This window comes from Heterocephalus glaber, unplaced genomic scaffold, assembly GCF_053883595.1.
Source record: "Heterocephalus glaber isolate CG9 unplaced genomic scaffold, H.glaber_assembly_v1.0 deba00001479, whole genome shotgun sequence".
Classification (NCBI taxonomy): domain Eukaryota; kingdom Metazoa; phylum Chordata; class Mammalia; order Rodentia; family Bathyergidae; genus Heterocephalus; species Heterocephalus glaber.
This window is the reverse complement of record NW_028258316.1, coordinates 23,039,111-23,063,414: the sequence shown is the minus strand read 5'-3', so window position 1 is coordinate 23,063,414 and position 24,304 is coordinate 23,039,111. Positions and strand designations below refer to the sequence as shown.

Below are 24,304 nucleotides of genomic sequence, written 5' to 3'. Positions count from 1 at the left end.
CAGCTATTCCCCTGCTTAAGAATTAAAAGAATTATACCACAGTGATATATGTGCACCCATGTTCATAGCAGCACAATTTGTAATAGCCAAAACTTGGAAACAGCCCAAATGCCCATCAACTGGAGACTGGATCGTGAAAATGTGGCTTTTTAATAAAATGGAGTACTACTCAGCCATAAAAAATGAGAAATTAGAGACATTCATAGCTACATGGATGCACATTGAGGCAATACTCTTAAGTGAAATAAATAGGACACATGTAAATACCAAATAGTTTCTCTAGTGTGAAAAACTGAAAGTGTAAATAAGGACTAAAATGTATAATAGATAATGTGAAATAGGAAGAAAAGGGGGAAAGGGGAAGGGGAAGTAGAAGGGTAGGGGAAAGGAAAGAAGGGAATCTAATTAATGTGAGAAAATGGAAAAATGGAAACAAAGTCTTTGTAAATAGGGAGGGGTGGAGGGTTGGAAGGAGGGCAGGAGAAGGGGGAGAAATTAAGAACCAAGAGAGATTATGTAAAGGTGCAAATTTCCAATGATGAATGTCATTATATTGTATATCTAAAATGTACCAATGATTAAAATGAGTAATTGATATTGTGAAATAGGAAGAAAAGGTCCAAAGGGGTAGGGGAAGTGGGAGGGGAAGGAGAAAGGAAAGAATTATGAGAAATTGAAAAAATGGAAACAAAGTCTTTGTAAATAGGGAAGGGTGGAGGGGTGAAGGGAGTGCAGGGAATGGGGAAAAAATAAGAACCAAGATACATCATGTAAAGTTACAGCTTCCCAATGAGAAATGTAAATGTATTGTATACCTAAAATGTATCAATAAAAGAATTTTTTAAAAAACAAATATAAATAAATAAATAAAAGAATTGTATTCAAAAATGAAAGCTATCTCTATAGGAATGTCTTAAGTTCTTAAAGGAAAGGAAGGGAGTTGCACCCTCAACTTGGACAAATGTATAAATTTCAGAGTAGGACACTGAAAAACAGAACCAAGAATGGATACTAATTACAGATTAGAAAAAATTACCATATTCATATGTCATAAGATTTCTGCTATATAGCAGATAAAAACAGTACATCTTTCATAAGGAACTTTTTTGATCAATAGATAGTAATTTTCCTCATATTCTGTCATGTTTAAAATGTAAATAGAAATTAAGAGATAAAATGTGACCTGAAATTCAGTAAAATAAAAGCTGTTTTAGCAGAAGTTTATGTGGTAAGAATATTTATTAATTTGAAGCTCTTCTTTATTTGGCTTTTAAGCAGTTTTTAACTTGTCCATTTAATGTTTCTTCTCACTGGGCACTTGAGTTTGAGTGCACTTTTGGTTTATGAACAGTATATATGGACAAACATCAAGGAAAACAATACCTTTACATCCAGTTCTTCAGACTTAAGCCCAGAGGAGACCAAAGCTGCATAAATCAGTGCTAGGTGATGAAGTGTCTTTTCTGTAAGATGGTACCTAGAAAGAATCATATTACTGTAATTTTATTCATTTGACCTCTAAGTGTACTGATTAAAAATTTGTTTTCTGCATTTCATCATGTTAGTAGAGTAACCTGGCTAAGACAACGCTAGTGTTGCAGGTCATGTTGCTTTTTGTCTACTCTGCATTCTTTTGAGAAAAACATTTCTACCATTAACAAATACTGTTAAATCTAGGGAATGATAAGGATGTGTGTGTAGGAAGGTGTGGGTTGAGGGGAAGAATTTAACCCAACTCCTTATTGGCCCCAGAATGATTACATGACCAAAGTCTAACCGACTAGAATACTCCATCCCCCTGGTCAAAGTAACAGATATGAACACATGATTAGAACCAGGATATCTAGAATCTCCCTTGGGTCTTTTTCCTGAACTGTTATGTTAGATAAAGCATGCTTTTCTTCCTTTTATGGTTGTTAAACAGGTCAGATGTGAATGTTTAGTGGGTAGATCTCTATTGCCTTTGTCCTGTGTCATATCTTTTATGTATCCTAACCAATAGTGAGGAAATTATTGGCTCATATTACTAGGAGGTTCAAGAGAAGGTATTTTTGGATTCAGGGACTCAAATAATGTTATCAAGATAATGTTATCTTTATTTCCTGGCTCTTCCTTCCTCTGTGTTGGCTTCTTTCTCAACCAAGCTATTTCTATAAAAGTAATAGCTTGATAAGAGTGATTCACTCTGCCTAAACTGTTTGTACAAATAATGTAGGTTTGTTTTTGTTTTTGTTTTTTTGGTACTGGGGATCGAACTCAGGACCTTGCACTTACGAGGCAGGTGGCGGAACCACTGAATAATGTGGTTTCTGATGAATACCTCCTTTCTTTCTTAGAGTATGGAACCTTGACATGTGCTAAGCAGAGAATGCATACATGACCAGTCCTTAATAAAAATCCTGAGCCCTGTGTCTCTAATGAGCCTCCACATGAGAAAAAAAGTTTGTAAGTCTTATGGTTTATGTCTCGATGTACCCCCAAAGCCTCATGTGGCCATAGGTGGGGCTTTTCAGAGGTGGCTGGATCTAGGGTGTGTGATGCCAGGATTAAGGGTGTGTGATTACTAAATTAGTCCACTGACTGGTTTGGCATAGTTCTGGTTGTGGATAAGGAGAAGGCCTACCCAGGCTACTCAAGGGGCAGGTAGCCTGAAAAAGATAAAAGGGAGAAGCAGGCTGCTGCTGTGGCTTTCCTTGCTACTTTGCTGCTTTTCTGCCTTTCTGTCTTCTGCCTAACATTTCTCTTCTACAATGCCCCTCTGCCATACCACTCAGCCTGGGAGCCAGCCAATTATGAATTGAAATCTCTACCAACTGTCAGCCAAAATAAACCTTTCTTGCCAGGTATGGTGTCACATGCCTGTAATCCCAGCACTCTGGAAGGTGAGACAGAAAGAACACTATGAGTTCAGGGTCAGCCTGGGCTACATAGTGAGTTCAAGGACAGTCTTGACTACATAGTGACTACACGGTCTCAAAAAACCAAAAAGAGAGAAGGAAGGAAAGAAGGAAGGAAAGAAGGAAAGAAGAAAGAAAGAGAAAAGAAAATAAATAAACCTTTCCTCCTTTAATTTTGGGTATCAGGTATTTTGTCTCAGCAACAAGAAAAGTAACTAAGACAGTAAGTATTGTTACAACTTTAAGTACATCATGTGTGAAATAGAAAACTCTTGGAAGTGTCCTCCTAGTTTCCTCTGAACATTGCCCCTGACCTTCTTTTGTTAATTTCGCATTATAAGACCTTGCAACCTTACACTGTAATAAATAACTATGTGATGAGTCTTCCTAGCAAAACACCAATCTTCAGGATGAAATCAAGAACCCCTGATGTTCACCTTCAAACAGGAACTAATGGCATGAATTACTAAGACAATTCAAATCATCTTTTATAGGTTCAATTTCTTTTATGTGGTCATTTAAGAGACTTCCTAAATGTTCCAATCATCTAAAAATATAGAACTGAGATTATTAGAAGCCTGAAAATAATACATTTTATAATAATACATTATTGTGACTAAATTATAGGTCTTTACATCCTGAATATAAGGCTATCTCAAAATATTGTATATCTTGTTCATGAAAATCTGGGTAAAAGTAAGTTTGAAATTTCTGTTATTCTTCCCTATATTTCAAGTGCACCACTAGGACTATAGATAGACAGTAATTTCAAAACAACTTTAGAAAATTCCAAATCAGTTATTTAACTAGACCTCTTCCAAGTTCTGGATAAAGTTTAAAATGCTTTACAAATAAGAGTCAATCTTAAAATGCTTTATAGACCTTATTCCCTATTAATTTTCAAAATGAAGATTTTAGACTTGAATTATTAAAAACTTTAAAATTCTGGTAGGAAAAAAAAACCACTGTTAAATGACTTGCTATAAGTTACCTGTTAATAGAAAAAAAAATACACAGTAGATAGTACAACTGGGGCTACAGGGCCACTCCCCTCCACTAACCTGAACCTGGTCAATGCCCCGGGGGCCAACCTCCATGACCTTTGTCCTAAGGCCTACTATCTGGAGGCAGAGATAAAGACAAGGACTCCTGGGACTTCCCTGGAAGATTCCAAAGTCCTAAACTAGGACACATATGTGCCAGACCTGCCAGCATGACCCATAATAACCTTTCTTCACTGGGAGCTCACTAATGGTTCATGCATATGGACTGCTTCTCATACATCCAATTATAACAGAGTGAATTATGGGAAAGGACATGCACAGTAGACACAGCTGACAGGACAGCACCCTGTCAATCATGCTGTCAATCACGCTCTGTTAAGACCCAAGGGGAGGTGCCGCGGACCCAGCACATTTTAAATTCTTAAAGTCAACACATTCAGTGCTTGCACCATCTTCCTTGCCACTGGTGTGAGCCTGCTCACTTTGAGCATACCGTTGCCTAATTAAACTTCATTAAACTTTGCTGCTTTTTCTTTACTATTGTGTGCCATCTCCAACTCTTTTTTCATTGTGCATAAGAACCTAGAAATCCCGCCTAGGATTTCATTACCAACAGCAACAAAAGGTGTTTAGAGTCTTACATTCTAACTTATACTTATCACTGAATGGTAATAATTACTTACAAAGAGTTTGGTAGAGTAATAAACAAAAATGAAATCAAATAAAACCATTAAAAAATCACACAGGTAAAGGATACTTACACCTTTCCTAATAACTAAATTAAGGATATATTAAAAACTTCTAATGTGAGTTACATGGTTATATAGGGATAAAAAATAAGTAAGACTTGTTTGTAATTTGGTGGGAAAAATTCATTTAGTCACTCAAAGAATATTTACCAAGCTTGTGTCATATGAAAACAATGTGTTTATGTGCTGTAAAATAAGTACTCAAAAAAGATAATATTAAAAAATACCAAATATGAGGAAAAAAATTAACAGCTAAGCAGCTCAAAGGATGAAAAGGTCATATCTGAATATTTGAGTGCAAGAGAGGGTTTTGAGAAAACATTACACAGAAAAAGTAGTATTTGGGGATAGTTTCTGAAAAATAAGCACAATTTCATCAGTGTATTCAATTGGTAATGGAGTCAGTAAAGCTTTATAAGAGTAAAATAATGAGAGCCTGGTTTCAGGAATATCAATTGAGTATAAGACACATTATGTAGAAGAATACTGAGAGGCATCTGGAGATGGGAAGACAGTTGGAAGTCTGTCATAATAGCCCACATAAAATAATGAGAATCTGAACAAAGATATTGGTAATATAAATGGAAGAAGGGGATAAATGGAAGAGAAAGTCCAGTCATTGAATCTGAAAGATATGGTTTCTAGTTTTGGTGACTAAGAGAAAAGCAATGCCAAAAAATGAACTAAAAGCCTCTCTGCCCACTGGTTCCTCCAAAAGGTGCTGTTGCCTGCCTTGTAAACAGGCAGGCCATTTGTCATGTGCCAGCAGGGTCTGGGAGGACCTTGCATACAACTGTCTCAACAAACATGGACAGGAACCAATTCAAAAGGCAAGGAATGGGGGCCGGGGATGTAGCTCAGCAGTGCAGCACCTGCCTGGCAAGCATTAGGCCCTGAGTTCGATTCCTGGTACCAAAAAAAAAAATGGGAAGGAATGGCCCAGGCATGTCTAGGGTAACCTTTACCTGGGATACCCTCCACTGCCTTGTCTCTGTAGGCCATCAAAAATCAATTGTCTGGGCCAGGGATTTAGCTCAGGGGTTTTGCCGCCTGCTGTGCAAGTGCAAGGTCCCAAGTGATCCCCGGTACCAAAAAAAAAAAAAAAAAAAAAAAGAAAATCAACTGTCTGCAATCAGATGGAGAGAAACACCAGAAGCATCCTTGATTTCAATCTTCACTCTCTGTCCCTGCCCTGGTTTCTAAGAATTATAGTCATATGCTATGGCTAGACTGCACAATGTGGAGGAGACACTGCTACAGACACCCCTCCAGGGGTTTGTGTGTTGGAAGTTGGGTCCCAAGTGTGGCAATGTAAAGAGGCAGTGGGATCTTTAAAGGGTAGGGCCTAGTGGGAAGTCCTTTGGTCACTGGAGGTGTGCTTGGAAAAGATCACAAAAGTTCACAAGAGAGGGTTATTATTTTTTTTTAAAAAAAGCAAGTCTGACCCCTCCCACTTCTCTGGATTCTGCTATGGCAAGGTGAGCTCTGGTGCCTGTCCAAGCTGCTGCCAAAGTACTGGAGCATCCACCATGGTGTGATACAGACCACAGGCCTCACCAGAGCCAGTGACATGCTGCTTGGACTTTCAGTCTCCAACACTGTGAGGTAAATAAACCTCTTTTCTTTATACATTAAAAAAATAACAAAGGGGCAGATGAGAGTAGATACAGGTTTGGTGGGGATAGAGAATATAATGAATTCATATTTGAGCATGTTAAGTTTGAGAGTCTGGATTATCAAGGTGGAAATATGTAATAGAAAATTAGAGCTTCAGGTCAGGAGTTCCAAAGAGAGACCAAAGCTGCAGAAATAAATGTAATTATTATATGCACAGAGATAATGACTAAAGCTATGGAAATGGGTGAGACTTAAAATAAAGCCTAGCAAAGTGGCACATGCCTCCCACCTACTGGGAGGCTGAGTCAGAAGAAGAGTAAATTCAAGGCAATTTAGTGAGAACTTGTCTCAACAAAACAAAATAAAAAGGGCTGGAAATGTACCAGAGTGGCAGAAAATGAGGCATTGGATTCAATCCCCAGGACTAGGAAAAAAATTTCAATGGATAGAATAGGGGAAAAAAAGAGGACTCATGACAAATATATTTAGAGACTAGAAAAAAGAAGAAAAGATAAAAACCAAGAAAAACTAGTTAAGAGAGTAGAAGATCAAAAATATTGAAGTATCATGGAACTGAAGAGTTTTGAGAAAGAAAGCACTGACAACACTGAAATATTTCAGAGTGGTGAAAGATAAAAATATTTTGGAGTTGATAAGAAAGTTGAGTGACCTTTGAGGGACAAAAATCAATACAGAGGTAGAAGAAAAGGAGAAAGTGGAAGTGATGGGTTCATAATGTTAAGAGGTAGGGGAAGGAGAAACAATGATAACTTGAGACCATTATCCTGATGTACAATTTTCATAATTTTTAGTTAAGCACATTAATCAAAGAAAGTATAGTAAGAGCTATATAATAACAAAATATATATCAAGAAAATGGTGATACATTTAATGAGCATTTAGAAGGAAATTCTTGTTTTCTAGCAGACAAGTTCAGAGTTACAAAGTTATAAAACACTAAGAGAAGCAATTCACAGTGAGATGGGGGAAGAGAATGATTTTTCACAGAATATCCAACGGAATATGTGTTATCTCCAAAATTCCAATTTGTTTTTTTTATGATCATGCCTCTGTCTTGAGAATCCTTAAATTAAAGCAAACTAGATGAGCAAGCAAAAAAATTTGCGTAGTAGGGGCCAGGGATTTAGCTCAGTGGTTCTGGCGCCTGCCACACAAGCTCAAGGTCCCGAGTTCAATCCCTGGTACCAAAAAAACAAAAAACAAAAAACAAAATTTGCGTACCAATTCAAAGAGCAAGACTGACTACCAAGAAATATGAGCATGGCTTAATATGAAGAAATATTTACATACCCTGAATTTAATGTTTCTTTGGTATATAATATTATCCAACAATAGTTGTACTGGAATGATAATGCCATCAATCTCATAACTATATTGTCCGATGCCTTCTCATAATTCAATTCTTCTAGGTCCTATCAGAAAATAAAGAAAATAAAAAGATTCATTAGGTTGAACAGTTGTTGAAAATTATTGTTATATTTCAAGAATCTGTGATATGTAAATGATAGCTTGAGAACAGGCATAAGCATGGACTCCCTTTTCAAGAAAAAATTAAAATCACACTGGAAGTAGTAGGAAAAAAGCCACTCTAGACATAAAACAACTAATGATAGCTTCAGCATAAAAGGTCCGTCGATTTCCCAAAGTCCTAGATATGAAGAAAGTAACCTATAGAGTGGCTCTGTTTTTGGCAATGTCCTTTGTGGACTGAACTGACTATTCCAAAGGGAATAGAAAATGTGTTTAAAACCCCACAGAATAATCTGCATTACATGATTGTTCAAGGGAGATGAGAAAGCAGCAGGTAATGGACTTCCTAGGAATCTCAACCTAATAGCCTGGAATCCCCTTTTCTTTAAACAGAAGTAATTTCTGACATAGTGAATAATTTATTATTTTTATTCATTTCTTTTTTCTGGTACTGGGGATGGAACTCAGGACCTTGTGCTTGCCAGGCAGGTGTGATGGCACTGAGCTACATCCCCAGCCCTACAGTGAATAATTTAGAAAATGTCCTTCTAACAATATATAAATGGGTTTAAAAATTTTTGCTAAATGGAAAAATAATTGTTTAAGAACTTTAAATATGTGAGACACAATACAATATCTCTTTATCTAACAGAATTGTATTTTTCCATCATCTAATTTTTTTTCACCATACTGGGGATTGAACTCAGGGCCTTTGCACTGAATTACATCCACATCACTTTTATAAAAAATTTTTTTTTATTTTGAGACAGGATCTCACTAAGTTCCTATCAATCAGGCTGGGCTTGAACTTGTAATTCTCTTGCCTCAGCCTCCCAGGGTATTGGGATTGCATGTGTGTGCTACTATGCCAAGCTCATATAGTTCTTATATTACAAGCTTTGCTCATCAGAGCAAATATTTCATTCCATATTTGCCAATAATTTATACTCTGTGCCATCAAACCTGGTTATCCTTCCCACTCTTAACATACTAAATTAATATTTTTTCAACTGGTACTCTAATCAAGAAAACATAAGGAATATTAGGCTAAGAATTTGTATTAAAGATTCTATATTTACTTTGTCTTCTTAAAGTATGTTAAAGATTATATAGCATCAAAAAACTTTGGTAATAGTCATTTTCCAGTGATAATTTTAGCATTTGTTGCAAAATGTAGAAGAAATCACTAATAGGTTATAAACTCTCTATAGAAAAGATAATAACAAGTTACATAGTTATATGTATTTTAATGTATTTGAGTTTATGTTTTTTCTACATAGTTTTTACCTGCAAAATTACAGTAGTGCATTCATCAATTGTCAGCACTACATAGTGCTCCGTACTTCCAAAGAGTTTCAATGATTGACTGCAGCATCTCTCCACTAGTGTGATATTGTGTCTGCAAAATGCAGTAAATTATGACCTTAGAACTGAAGATCTAAAAATTCAAGAATTCATTTAGAACTTTATAATATTATTTCCAGTATTGTTTAAAACTTCCTAAACAAGAATGCTCATTCTTAGTGTTATCAATGACTCTAAGACATGAATATACAATTCACATAAAAATAACAAAATTTTTATATTTTCTGGTAACAAGAAATGCAAATAAAATATAAATGTAAAGAATAAGTTTCACCTATAACAAAAACACTTTCTACATACTGCCAGATCTGACTTCCAATAGTTTGTTTTGTTAAACAAATTTCTATCTATGTTCATACTTTTTTCTTCTACTATCTTTATCCAGTTTTAGGATTAGCACAATGTTGAGCTCCTAAAATGAGGGGAGAAGTGTTCCTTCTTTTTTCTGCTTTAATTGTTTGATATAATTTATCAGTTAAAATGTTTATGAGCCTGCTGTTGTTATATAGGTAGGTTTTCAAGCTAGGAATATACTTTCTTTAATAGGTGCTATTCAAATTTTATATTTCCTCCAGAGTTAGTTTCATTAATTTGTCTTCCAAGGTACTTCTTAGAAGTTGTCAAATTTATTTCAAAAAAGATTTTTGTAATATGCTTTCTATATCCTTTTAAATTCTGTAAAATCTGTGGTAATGTCTCCTAGATCTTAATATTGTAATCTAAAAAATGTATAACTGATATTGTGTAACAGGAAGAAAAGGTCTAAAAGAGCAGGGGAATTGGGAGGGGTAGGGGAAGGGAAAAAAGGGAAAGGAAAAAATATGAAAAGAGGAAAAAAAATGGAAACAAGGTCTTTGCAAATAGGGAAGGGTGGAGGGGGTGAAGGGAGGGCAAGGGAAGGGGAAAAAAATAAGAACCAAGATACTCATGTAAAGGTACAAGATCCCAATGATGAATGTAACTGTATTTTATACCGAAAATGTACCAATAAACTTAATGGGAAAAAAAAGAATAAGTTTCATTTTTGTCCATAAAATTGGTAAATATTACCAAAAAGATAATATTCAATAATTAAGAGAGTATAGCTTGGGGATAAAAATATAAATTGATAGAAAATCTCTGGAAAACTATTCTTATATGATATAACTCCAGGCTTAGGTCAGAGAGATAATAGTGTTACATATAGAGCACAGTATGTAGCCTATCAGAATATATATACACACATATTTGCTAAAGTTACAAAATCAGCAACTTACTTAGATTCTAGCAGTTGAAGTATTTCTGGAGTATTAAGAAGTCCTTCAGATGCAAAAAACACATATGGAATCTGGATTTCCAAAAGAAAACCACCAAATCTATCCAGCAAGGTGCTTCCTAAATAAAGAAAACACTGACAAATATTTATCTTTTTTCTCATACCTTGGCTCTTTCTTTTTTACTAAACATGAAATTAATAAGTGTATGTTTAAGGAGTTGTAAAAAAATTCATTATAAAAAATTAAGAAGTCAGAATAAAAGGACTGAACAAGAAAATAAAATAGATAGATATGATGGCACACACCTGTCAACTTAGCTACTTGGGACGCTGAGGTAGAAGGATTATGAGTTTGAGGCCAGCCTGGGTGAATTAGCAAGACCTTGTCTCAAAATAGAATAAAAAGTGCTGAGGATACAGCTCAATGGCAGAGCACTTGCCTAGCATGTGTAAAATTCTAGATTCAATCCCCACTACCTCAAAACAAATAAAGAAACCATGTTATTCTCCTACCTAAAATAAAGTATTTAACTACTACTAAAAGCTTACTAAACTACTTATTAAAACTATTATACACTAAAAGATATTTAATATAAAATTTTCTATACATTTGCCTGCCTATGTTCACATATACTTAAAAAAAAAAAAAAAGAAAAAAAGGGGGAAAAATAATGTCACTCTGTACCTAAAATGCTGAAGCCTGCTTTATTTACTTGTTTATATTGGACATTTGCTATGTAAATATAACTGATTTATATCAAAATTTTAAATTATGTGCAACTCACAGGAAGAATATTTTACAGACCAATTGGAAAAGAATAAATAGCCAGGTAATTTATAAAAGAACGCCTATTCAAGATCAATTCACATATAAAAAGATATGGATAATCAAAAACAAGGGAATTAATACAACTATAAAATATTTTCTGCCATAGCTTATTTTCTTTCCATAGATCATAAATAGAAAGGAAAAAAAGTTCATTCTAATGGAGAAAAAAAGGACTTTGCTTTATATCCTTACTTTTAAAAACTGTGTCTGGAAGAATCACTTTGAGGGCAACATAAGGAATATTCAATTTTTCGCAGTGCTTACTCCAACAAGAGTGTTCTACATAATTGTATTCCACCACAAATGAGAAATTATTCCAGGGAAAATCTGCTCCAATATTTTGATTATATACAATTACACAAGAACTTGTACTAAAGACAAAAGAGCCAACAAAACAGAATTACATCTGTGTCATTATTTAATTGGAATGCTAATAGATGACTATTATTCTGACTATTCTCTATCCTTACTCAACTTGGAAAGGCACTAGTGCACTTTTCTGTTGATTTCTTCTCTAGTTGTAGTAATCTATTTTTATCCCTTTTTGCAATGATCATACTTTTAAAATACCAAGATATACAAAACTGTAGACTATATCATACCTCAAATAGACTTCTGATTTTATTATCTAAGTACTATCAATAACAGAAATCATCATGAGAAATCAATCTCATCTTACAGCCTCTCTTTTTTCCCCAGTACCAGGGATCAAACTCAGGGCCTTGTAGTTGTGAGGCAGGCATGGCACCACTGAGCTAAATCCCCAGCCCCTTCAATTTCATCTTACAAACAGAATATTTCTGACAGCTCTGAAATATGTTTTTTTCCTTAGTGGGCTTCATAAGTAATTTAACAAACATTAAAAAGATGGATGCTTATATAAGTTTAACTTTCCCATCTTCAAATTTTATATAATATAGCACTTAGTATAATAAAAATCCTCTGTTGCCACCTTCTGTTCAGTACAATCTAGAAGTTAAAAAGTATTTCTGTCCAGTTTTTATGGGTTTCCATTTAATTTATATCTCTTTTAATTATTTGTATCCCAATATTAGAAATAAAGAACTTCTATGTGAAATAAGGCAAAGGAAAGAGATTTGAAAAGCCAGCTTTAGAGTTATTATTAGCAGGCCCTCACTCAAAGAATTTTGGGGGCTGGGGATGTACCTCAGTGGTAGAGCATTTACCTAGCATGTGAGAGGCTCTGATTCAATCCCTAGAGTTAAAAAAAAAAAAATCAGGAAGGAGAACCCAAAAGAAAGAAAGGAGACATGAAAAGTCAATGCTAAACAAACTGGTAAAAAGGAAGGTGTGTCTAAACAAGTACTTCTGTACTAACAATAATAATGACAATAATTTGAGGATATTAAAATAAAATAAATTTCTGAAGACTAGTTATATATAAAACACAGGGCAATGATCTGAGTTAAAGTGTTCTATGTAAGGTATTTTTCAGGAAGAGGATTAATTTCAGATTTTATTAAACTTTTAATGTTAAATTCTAGGAGAAATGTTGCCTTTCCTATGGAACTAATATGCTTGTCCCTCACAGATAAAGAAATACGCTTTTACCCATTTAAAACACCTTTAGATTCCAGAAAATCTTTTCTTTTACTTGAATGAAAGACAGTCAATGTTAAACCTGTTGGAAAAAAGAATTTTTTTTTCAACAAGAGTGTTTTTCAGAGTTTTGTCCATAGATTATTTTTAGTGTCATCTATTTCACTCCATCAAAAACAAACTAAAGAAAAGTACTTAAAATATAATTTGATGGATCATTTTCTAAGTCTAGAATATCAGAAAGTCCAAACCATTGGCAAAAAAAGATCTAAATTTCCCATGTGAAATAATAAAGGATAAAAAATTTAATTTTAAAGTAACCAAATTAAACATTCGTTAACTGTGTAGTTAATCTTATTTTGATCTTTTATATTTTTCTCTAGCCAAAAATTTAACAAAATAACAAGAGGCTGTATTGTCTTTTAATGTAATATAAATGTTTACCCCGTCCTCCTTTCTGCTGGCTATATAAAATGCAGAAAACTTATTGGGCACCATCAATTTCTTAGAGTCATTTCTGCTTCTTAATTATAGTTTAAAGTTCTTAGTTTAGTAATGTTTAAACAAATATAAATTTCAAAAATTTCTATACCCTCATTCAGCTTAATTTTGATAGACATAGCTGATTCAAGAATAGCTAAATGTAGTCCAAATTAATTTCATACTCCATTAGTATATGTTTTCAGTCATAAAAGTCACAAAAGTGTCATGTATTAATGAAAGAGTAATGATTAATAATTATATGTAACTTTACTTGATGTGATGATAGATTTGGTACTTGACATAACAATAGATTGGTAGAGGTAGAAATTTCCATTTCATGCTTCATAAAATGATTCGTATTTTAAACTTTAATCTGCTATGATCCTGAAACAGATTACTTAATGAGTAGATAACTAGATTTTGAAAATATATGAAAAATCCAACCACATTTTTCTAACACTAGACAGAAAAAAAGCCCTAGCTCCTAGAAACTGAAGGTATTTGTCAGTCTAAAGAGAATACAAACATTTTCCAGTTTATAGATTCAAGATTTTTGTGTCAGTAGACATTGTTGAAATTAAGATAGCAAGAATGATGACATATTTCCAAATTCCAAAAAAAGAGGGAGTTTTTAGCTGGAAGCCTAGTTAAGAAGAGACACAGAGTAATAATCTGCAAATATTCCAGACAACTGTGCCATTTTCAGCTCCCCAGTTGTTAAGTATTGCTCTAATGTTCTGGTACTAAGAATCTTATGAATATGGTGAACAAGAACTCGTCTTTCCAGGGTTGGAAAACTAAATGAAATAATGAATAAGATCAAATTTTTTTTTTTGTACCAGGGATGGAACTCGGGACCTTGTGCTTGCAAGGCAGGTGGTGAAACCACTGAGCTAAATCCCCAGCCCCAAGACCCAAGTTTTAAATTTGGAACATGGACATATGATTCATTAAGAAATAGCTCTTTATAAGGCTCTACCAAAAGAATCTTCCATTCTCACATTACTGTAATTTAAAATGTTAGTTAACATATGAGCTGATCTGATGTGCAGATATTTGTTGCTATATTTGTATGTGAATTTAATCTTTTCCACTAGTGTCAGTATACACAGAGAGATAGTCATTGGCACATTCAGTGAACACTGTATGCATTTCCTGAGTCTTGGGACCACAAATTTGGTGAAAATCCATATCCCCTAGAAGCTGGTATTATAGAGAGGTAAGCAGCAAAGAGAATCAGCCCAAGCTGGTAAGGGGCGACTTAAAAGTATGCACATGATCCAGGGATGGTGGCACATGCCTGTAATCCCAGCACTTGTGAGGCTGAGGTAGAAGGATTGAGTTCAAGGCCAGCTTGGGCTACATAGTGAGTTCAAGGCCAGTCTGAACTACATAGTGAGATTCTGTCTCAAAAAAAGAAAAAAAGTATGCACATAATGCCCTAAGAGTACAGAGGAAGAGCATTTAAATCAGTATTTCCTGAACACAACTTTTAACTATTTTTTTCTTGCAGTGCTGGGGATTGAAGCCAGGGCCTAGTACACAGTAGGCAAGCCTGCTACCTGAGCTAAATCCTCAGCATCCCTAGCTAATTTTTAGGGGATGTATAGGGCTTAATTCCCTAAAGAAGGAGAACATTCTCATAGCAGAAACAGGAAGTATAAAAGCATGGAGATATTAAACAGCATAATAAATATTTTGGTAGAGTTAAAGAAATATTTTAGGAAATAAAGATGACAAGAGATATAGTTTATAAAAGAAAGAGAAACAGTAACCAAAAAGTGACTTAAATTGAGGGTGACATTTCATTTTTAATACTAGAGGCCTTAAATAATAAGAAAAAGAGCCTTTTGAGAGTAAGGTTGGACTAGGAAACGACCGATGGAGTAAAGTACTAAAGATCTATGGGAACAGATCATATCTAAAGTACAGGTCTTCAGTGGGAAGAGGCTCATGTCAACAGAGAAAAGAGAAAAGGATAAAAGACCAGAAAGATATGAAGGTAAATTTGAATACAGTAGGGAAGGAAACTGAGGAAGATTCTTACCTAATGGAACTTAAAAGCCCTAGGTCCCTTCTAAAAATGAGAGGATGGGTGGCATGGTATGGGTTTGTGATGTAGCCATTAGCAAAATGAGAATGTGAACTAAGAATAGTGTATATAGAAAGATTGTTAAGAGGTATTTAAAGCTTAGGTAAATTCAGAGTAGATGGGGTTGTAGTGGCACCAACGAAATGGCTGTGTGACTTTTTTCCAACAGTGCTGAGCAGCTCAGGTGCAGGAATAGAGAATTTCAGTGTATTGATTTATTCAGAATTAAGATTTAAATGGAAAGTAAAATAGAAAGCCAAGACAGATTAAAGTGGTGGATCAAAATACAGCATGTGGAAAGAAAAGAAAATGAAACAAAAAGAGATTTTACAGCTGTTATTTCCCTAAGATACAGACTATGGAAGGGATAAAAGTAGGTGTAGACAAAAAGTAATGTATTGGAATTTAAAGGTCACAAGGTCCATGATATAGCCAAGAAATTAATTAAAGATGAATATAATTTTTGTTATGGAGGTCAATGAAACTATAAAGCCAGGTCGTTGGATAAATCATTCACATAAATATTAAAACACCCAGGATAGTACTAGGGATATAGCTTAGTGGTAGAGCACTTGCCCGGCATGCGTGCGATCCTGGGTTTGATCCCAGAACCACAAAACAAACAAACAAAAAACACCTCGGATAAATGGCAGGATTAGGAGTCTAGAGTATGGAGAATTCCAAGAGCCAAGTGTACAACTATCTACAGGTAATGAGGAATGATTACATGGTTAGTAGATGGTGGTAATTTGGAGTGATAGAAAGCCATATGGCAATATGTCTCAGCCCTGAAGGATGGAGGAATCATATTTTGAAAATGATTATGGAAAGCAAGAAATGACCACTTCATTCCCACGAGGTGTATATAGAGAAGATGATCAGCTTCCCTGTGACAGCACAGGGGAAGCAGTACCATGTGGGGAAAATTGGGTTTTGGTTAAAGACAAGGAAGATGAAGAAGAGTCTAAATGGTAAGCAATGGGTTCCACAGCACAAAGAAAGGGTTGACAGAGGGGACAATAGTGGGTAAAGAGTTAAAATGACACTGAAACCAGTGAGAACTAGGTTAAAGTTAAATGATTTCCTCATTTACTGCCTGTGAGATTTGACATGGTACCAGTTTTACCTTTATTTGTAAAGCTGAGTCAAAACCTATTTATAGAAGTAGCCCTTGTGCAAAAATAAGTATATATTCGCTGATGTTGCCCCACATTATCCCACAACACCATGTGCGAAGTATTCCACTTAATTAAATCTGTTAGTATAAACATTAAGATGATCAGGCTGTGGGAAGTGCGGCACAGTAGCCAAGAGTGTTTCTGAAGTTTTGCTCTCACTTTCTGCTTTCCCATGGTGTTACAGGGCCATCCATGAGCTTATGCCTTTTGCCCTTCTCTGTGGAGTTTTCCCTCAGGACTCTTGCAATGAATCATTGATAGAGCATGGGGTAGGTGATTTAAGAAAATCTACAAACTCCTGGTATTTTTCCCTACTCCTTGAAGTCAGCAGTTGGCCATTCCCCACTCTCGGAGTTGACAAACTTATGCAGTTGGCAGTAGATACTAACTACTATATTTAACTCTTAAGCTCTCAATGAGACTTCTGTCATTAACTTCAAAAATTAGAAAATAAAATTTATTTTTAAAAAGCCCTATTTATAGAGTTGTAAGTAGCCAGTATTTAGTAACTAGTAGATAATCAATAAAAGATGTAAATTATTAATAACATTATAGTATACTTATATTGCAGACATAATCTATATTGATTTAAAAACTGGCTAGAGCCCACTGAGTTATAAAATCAGTAAATTTTATGATATGCTAATTATAGTACTTGAATTTTAAAACCTGGTTAAATCAATATTTTTATATGTTCAAGCATTTGTTATCTAATGAAGCATAATTTAGAAGTCCCTACCTTCTATTTTGTTAAGAGTTTTAATGAGTAAATGTTTTTCGTCATCTGAGTCCATTCTTAGTATAACCAGCACCTAGTCAAAAATAAGAATTTCATATATATCTCTGAATGATTATTGTTTTTCAATTTTGTTACAGTGACAAAATAGCAAACATCATTGGTCACAGGAAACTAATGACAATGAGATTACAAAGTAAGTGTTTTGCAAAAGATGTCAATGCTTAAACACAAATAAATTGTAGTAACATGAAATATCAATGAGAAAAATATTTTGAAGTAGGGTATTCTTAGCAATCCTCAAGTATTTCCACATACATGATTATGGAAATCAAGAAATGACCACCTCATTCCCATGAGGTGTACATAAGATGATCAGTTTCTCTGTGACAGCACAGGGGAAGCAGTATCATGTGGGGAAAGTTGGCATGCAGCAAATGTTTCTATTTTAACTTTCTCACTTATTGATTTAATTTATTTTAATGATTTAAGAATGTTACTCAAGAAACTATAAAGACATAGATGGGACAAAGAAGAAAAAGTCCCTATAAATTTGTATCCAGATTTAGTATAAGACATTTGAAATGTTCTTCTGCTTGATAAGATTTTAAAAAGCATTTTGTCTTAAATCATTATTAATGCAATCTTCATATGCTTGATGTAGAGTGAGCCAATAATTTACAGTGTAAGTCAAGGCATAAACTAAGTGCTTTTTTTTGTACAATCACGTCAGATGAGATTCTGGCTTAATCTCTAAAAATAAATTGTTATAGTTCTATTGTTGTATAAATATTCAAGGGCTTAAATAAGTACCAGATAAAAGCTTTGGCAACTGGAGAACCCACCCATAGGCAACTGTTTATAATAAAAGCTAAAGTATTTAAAAGTTGAAGATATGTGGACAATAATGCAAACCATATTTTCTCAGTCTGATTTGTTACTGAAGGAGAAAACTGTCAAGGGGCCAAATAGCAGATTATTTTATAATTTCATAATTAAGTACAAAAGTTTATGTTACATCCAATTCTTATTTAAACTGACTATTTTTATTTGCTTTACTCCAGTATTTAACCTTAATTTGCTGTTGACTTTGCATCCAACTTAGTATCTGATGTTGTAATCCTTGTATTTTATGGTTGGATTCAGGCTTTTTTCCCTTAATAAACTGTACAATCTTCAGCTGTCTCCAAATGTCATTCAAATAAGAGCCTAAAATGCTTTTGTAGACATCTTTTGCATTTGACAAATATCCTGTTAGAGCAAAATTAGAAAAAAATTGCATAAATCTTTTGAGACATTCCATGACAAAAAAGCTGAGGGAAATGATTCATAACAGTAAGTTAAAATTTAATCTAATCCAATTCTGATTTTGATTAAAACTTTTTCTGAAAAATTTTAAACTGACACACAAAAATTATACATACTTTTGCAGTACCATCTGACATTTTCTGCAATGTTTAAAACAGTTTAAATATATCTACCTCTTCAAATATTTATTTAAAATTGAGTGAAAGTGAAAAATATGAACCACGTCTCTTTTTAAACTATATAACACTAATATACTGGATATATTCTACCTATTCCCTGAATATATTCTAACCTTCCTTGCCTTCTAACTTATTTAATATTATTCCACTCTTGCTAAATCCCAGGGTCTACACATACATGCAAGTCTTTTTTTTTTCCGTGTTTTGAGACAGGGCCGCATTATGTAGTTCAGGCTGGTCTTGAACTCAGTATGTAGCCCAGGCCGGCCTCAAACTCATGCAATCCTCCTGCCTCAGCCTTCCTAGTGCTGGCATTATAGGCATGTGGCACCACACCCAACAGGCAAGTCCTCTTGAAATGCTGATTCACTAGAATTTTCTTAGCATTTTTTCTATACAACTCTGTATTTCATTTGTGGTTATTTATGTACATGATAACTGTATTAGCATACAAATTCTTTCACAGTAGAAGACTAGACATGATAGAAAAATATGTGCATTTAAATTCTAAAAACTTATGACAGTAAAAGACACATTGTCATTAACTCCTCTCAAAAATCTCCCTCATTTCAAAAGCACTTATCCTGTCATTGCTGCCACTTTCTTTTTTTCATTGTTTAACAGCCTTATTGAGGAATAATCCATTTACCATAAATTTCAGTACCACACATAATTTCATAAATGTTTACACATGTACAGGATCATGAAATCATTACCATAACCCAGATAGCGAATATATCCATCACCCCGCAAATTATCCTGTGCCCCTTTGTAATACCTCCCTTCCTGCACACCCACTCTCCAATCTTTCCGCATATCCTCAGGCAACTAATCTCTGTAGATTAGTTTGCATTTTCTGAGTTTAAATAAATGGAATCATATAGTATGTACTCTTTTGTCTGGCTTCTTTTGCAGCATCGAGATTCAGCTATGTTGGTTTGTGTCTCAATAATTCTTTTATTACTGAGTATTATTTCATTGAATGTGTATTCTCCAATTTGTTTATAAATTAATCTATTGATTGATATTTGGGTTGGTTCCAAAAGTTTGGGATATTACTGTGTACTGTCACATGCAGTTCTTACACAGATGCATACTTTTTTTTTTTCTCTTGAGTAAATACCAGAGTTGAATAGCTGGGTCATATGGTAGGTATATTTCACTTTTAAGAAGCTGCCAAACTATTTTACGAAGTTCTACCATTTAAAATTCCTACTGGCAGTGGATGAGAGTTCATTTTCTTTACCTCCCCACAAGCACTCCATATGATCACAGGCTACCCCTCTCAGTTCAGGGAGATCCAAAGTTATGGAGCAAAACCTGTGGACATGGAGAGGAATGAGGACCATGGCTATCTTTACAATATACCTTACCTCCTCAGAGGCCACCCTTAGGAAGTTCCTGGGTATCCTTTTATTCCAAAATTTAAAATTTACAAGACATCAGTACATATCCAAAGCATTTAGTATTTTTAAATGAACTATTTTACACATACTTATGAATTTGTGCAGTATAAATTTAAAGTATAAAGAATGAAACTCTTGTCCCTACCACATCCAGCCACAAACAGAATTTTATCAATAAACTTAAAACTCCCTATGTACCCACTCTGACCTAGCGCTGACTTCTTCCTGAACTGCAGCAGCTTCCTGCCTGGCCTCCAGTCCTGCTTCCTCTAATCAGCTCTATCAACTTCCACCAGCATGATCACTAAAAACAAAAATCTAATCACATCATTCTTCTGCTTAAAAACTGTTCACTAATTCCCACTGGCCTTTTAAAATCCAATAAAATCCAAATTTATTACTAAAGTAAGCCCTTCACCACAGGATCTTCTTTATACTTCATGTCTCATTTTGTACTATCCATCCCTCTGGGTGCCATGTTATTTTTTCAAAATATATGCATTTTGAAATATACTGCATTTTGGCCAGAGAAAATGGCTTTTGTAAGCCTCTGTACTTCCTCATTCACAGTATGTATCACTACTATTGGTTGTTTACTTGTGTGTTACCACTACTTGACTATAAAGGCTATGAGGACAGAGACTTCATTTGACTCCTCCACTGTATCCCTGGGAGCCAAATACAGCAAATGGCACCATGGTTGCTTGGTAGTGGTTGAATGAATGAATGCTAGGGTTCAGGACAAAGAGAAGTTCCATAAAAACTTCATATTTTAGCCAGCTATAGTGGTACATGACTGTAATCCCAACTTTGGGAGACTGAGGCAGAAGAATTGCAAGACTGAGCCAAGGCTGGGCAACTTAACAACTTAGTGAGACCCTATCTCAAAATTAAAAAATAAAATGGGCTGGAGTACAGAAAAATGTGAAGTCCCTGGGTTCAGTCCCTAGTACCACACACACACACACACACACACACACACACACACACACACACACACACAAGTTCCTAGTCTAGATAAAGAATACAAAATTGTCCCTCAGTATCCACAAGGGATTGGTTCCAAGATCCTAGCAGATACCAAAATCTGCAGATATTCAAGTTCTTTACATAAAATGGTATGGTATTTGCATATAACCTACATCAATTTCCCATATACTTTAAGCCATCTCTAGATTACTTATAATACCTAATATAATATAAACCTGTATAAACAATTGCTATATTATTTAGGAAATAATAACAAGAAAAAATTATACATGTTCAGTTTAGACAAAATTTTTCTAAATATTTCAATACACAGATGTGGAACCTGTGGATACAGAAGGCTGACTATATATTAATGAATCAATCTCTCTGCTAAGTCAACAGCAAATGTGGCAAAGATGGTAGATGTGAGTTGGCTTCTAAGTCCCACCAGAGGGCTCTATAGGAATGATTCAGATTTTCCTAAAACATTGTTATTCCTAGTTACTTTGAATGGAAATGTGATTTTTAGGTGTTTGTTGTTGTTTAGTGTTGTGTTTTAATAAGCTTCCTATTGAGTCAGTGGATTATCTGAACCACCTGTAAGTTGGACCAAGTAACCCCTATCAGGGTCTACTTCATGTCTGTAATGTTTTTTCAACTTGGAATCATGGCAAGAGCTTTCATAAACATGCTTTATCTTCTACATCATCTACATCGCCTACATCTACATCTTCTACATCAGCTGTTGGGAGTCAGGAATGGGATTATTTCCATCTTAAAGATAATATTTTTTATATGTTCCTGATTTTATTTTTTTTATTTCTTTTTTTATTTTTCCCCCATTAAGTTTATTGGTACATTTTCAGTATAATATAGTTACATTCATCATTGGGATCTTGTACCTTTACATGAGTATCTTGGTTCTTATTTTTTTTTCCCCTTCCCTTGCCCTCCCTTCACCCCCTCCACCCTTCCCTATTTGCAAAGACCTTGTTTCCATTTTTTTCCTCTTCTCACATTTTTCCTTTCCCTTTTTTCCCTTCCCCTACCCCTCCCAATTACCCTGCTCTTTTAGACCTTTTCTTTGTGTTACACAATATCAGTTACACATTTTTAGATTACAATATTAAGATCTGGGAGACATTAGCACAGATTTTACAGAATTTAAAAGGATATAGAAAGCATATTACAAAAATCTTTTTTGAAATAAATTTGACAACTTCTAAGAAGTACCTTGGAAGACAAATTAATGAAACTAACTCTGGAGGAAATATAAAATTTGAATAGCACCTATTAAAGAAAGTATATTCCTAGCTTGAAAACCTACCTATATAACAACAGCAGGCTCATAAACATTTTAACTGATAAATTATATCAAACAATTAAAGCAGAAAAAAGAAGGAGCACTTCTCCCCTCGTTTTAGGAACTCAACATTGTGCTAATCCTAAAACTGGATAAAGATACTAGAAGAAAAAAGTATGAACATAAATAGAAATTTGTTTAACAAAACAAACTATTAGAAGTCAGATCTGGCAGCATATAGAAAGTGGTTTTGTTACAGGGATGGCAGTGTTGGTTCAGCATTGGAAGATCCACCCCCAAAAGTCATCATTTTAACAGAGGAAAGAAAAAGCCATATGATCCTGTCACTAGTTGGAGAAAAAGTATTGGGCTAAATTCCACAGCTGTTTATGGTAAAAGCTACCAGGAGACTAGAAGTAGAACAGGACCTTCTCAAAAGATTAAAGACATGTACTCCATACTTCCAGTGAGAACGCCTTGTATGAATGGAGAAGATACAATGCTTTCTCCTTAAGGTGGGGAACAAGGGCAGATATGCTTACTTTTTATCTGTCCATTAAACTTTGAAACCTAGTCTTCACCAAAATAGTCTGGCAATAAAATGACACAACTAGGATAGGATTGGCATGGCAGAAGCAAAATCTTTATATGTAGATGAAATGATCATCTACAGAGAAAATACTAAGAAATCTCTAGGAGCCCCTAGAACTTGTACTTGAATTTAGCAGGATTAGAAAACACAAGGTATATATAAAAATTCAGGTCTGTGTATACTTGCTGTAAATGAAGAATTGAATATTGAAATTTAAAAGTTATGTAGGAGTACAAAGGACCTAGAAAAGTTTAAAAAAAGTGTTGGAAGACGTTTAGTACCTAATTTTAAGACTTCTTCTAAAGCTACAGTAATCAAGGCAGTGTTGGTGTAAGGAAAGACATATAGATCATTGGAATAAAACAGAGAATCTAGAAATAGAACCACACATATATGGTCCACTGAGTTTTGAAAGATTATTGAACATTAGTATTTTATAGAATATAAACTCAATTCAAGAGCAGAGGAAGAGATAGTGTTTTCAGCAAACGGCACTAGAACACCTGGTATCCATATATAAAAAATTAACCTCAACTCTCTTTTTCCACACATGAAAATAACTTGAAGGGATCTATGAACCTAAATAAGAAAGTCTAAAAGTATAAAACTTTAAGAAGAAATTATAAGGGAAAATGTTTATGAATTCAGGGTAGGCAAGAACTACCTAGGATACAAAAAACATGATGTATAAAAAAAATTGATAAATGAGATTCCATCAAAATTTAGAACTTTAAACGACATCATTAAAATGAAAGGAGTCCTTAAACAGACCATATTTACAATGCATATAACCTATGAGCAGAATATATAAAGAATTCTTAGAGCTCTTTAATAGACAACCCAATTAAAATGTAGACATAAGAAGATGATAAATAGCCAGTATAGCACAGGGAACAGTGTGCAACTCTAGAATCAGAAAAATACTAATCAGTACAATAATAAGATTGAATTATACACTCATTAGGGAGATGAAGTTCAAAGTTTTAAAAGCCTTGTCATGACTTTTTCTTTTTGTTGGATTCTCCCCTTTTGCGTTTAATTTGTCATGCTCAATGGATTCATTCTGCTGGGTTTCCTGGGGGTGTGATCTTCATTGCCTTTTCCTAGGGTATTGTCTAAAATTTTTTCGAGTGCCAGTTTGGTATTCATGAAGTTCCTGAGGTGCTCTTTATCATCAAAGTATCTTATTTCTCCATCAATTTTGAAAGATAGTTTTGCAGGGTACATCAATCTGGGTTGGAGGCTGTTTTCCTTTAGGGTTTGAAATACATCACTCCAAGCTCTTCTTGCC

The 24,304-nt window shown here is 34.5% G+C and overlaps 1 protein-coding gene across 1 annotated transcript in view; it reads right to left on the bottom strand.

Annotated features, from left to right (window-relative positions):
* Positions 1-24,304, bottom strand: part of Shoc1 (shortage in chiasmata 1) — a 111,143-nt gene that overhangs the window by 14,794 nt on the left and 72,045 nt on the right. The window contains exons 17-24 of the mRNA XM_021262254.2: positions 18,329-18,507; positions 17,260-17,332; positions 12,780-12,849; positions 11,400-11,578; positions 10,380-10,497; positions 9,046-9,157; positions 7,579-7,700; positions 1,384-1,477 (exon numbers count right to left, since the gene is read on the bottom strand). Of these exons, the coding sequence (XP_021117913.1) occupies positions 1,384-1,477; positions 7,579-7,700; positions 9,046-9,157; positions 10,380-10,497; positions 11,400-11,578; positions 12,780-12,849; positions 17,260-17,332; positions 18,329-18,507 (947 nt within the window). The remainder of the gene's footprint in view (positions 1-1,383; positions 1,478-7,578; positions 7,701-9,045; positions 9,158-10,379; positions 10,498-11,399; positions 11,579-12,779; positions 12,850-17,259; positions 17,333-18,328; positions 18,508-24,304) is intronic.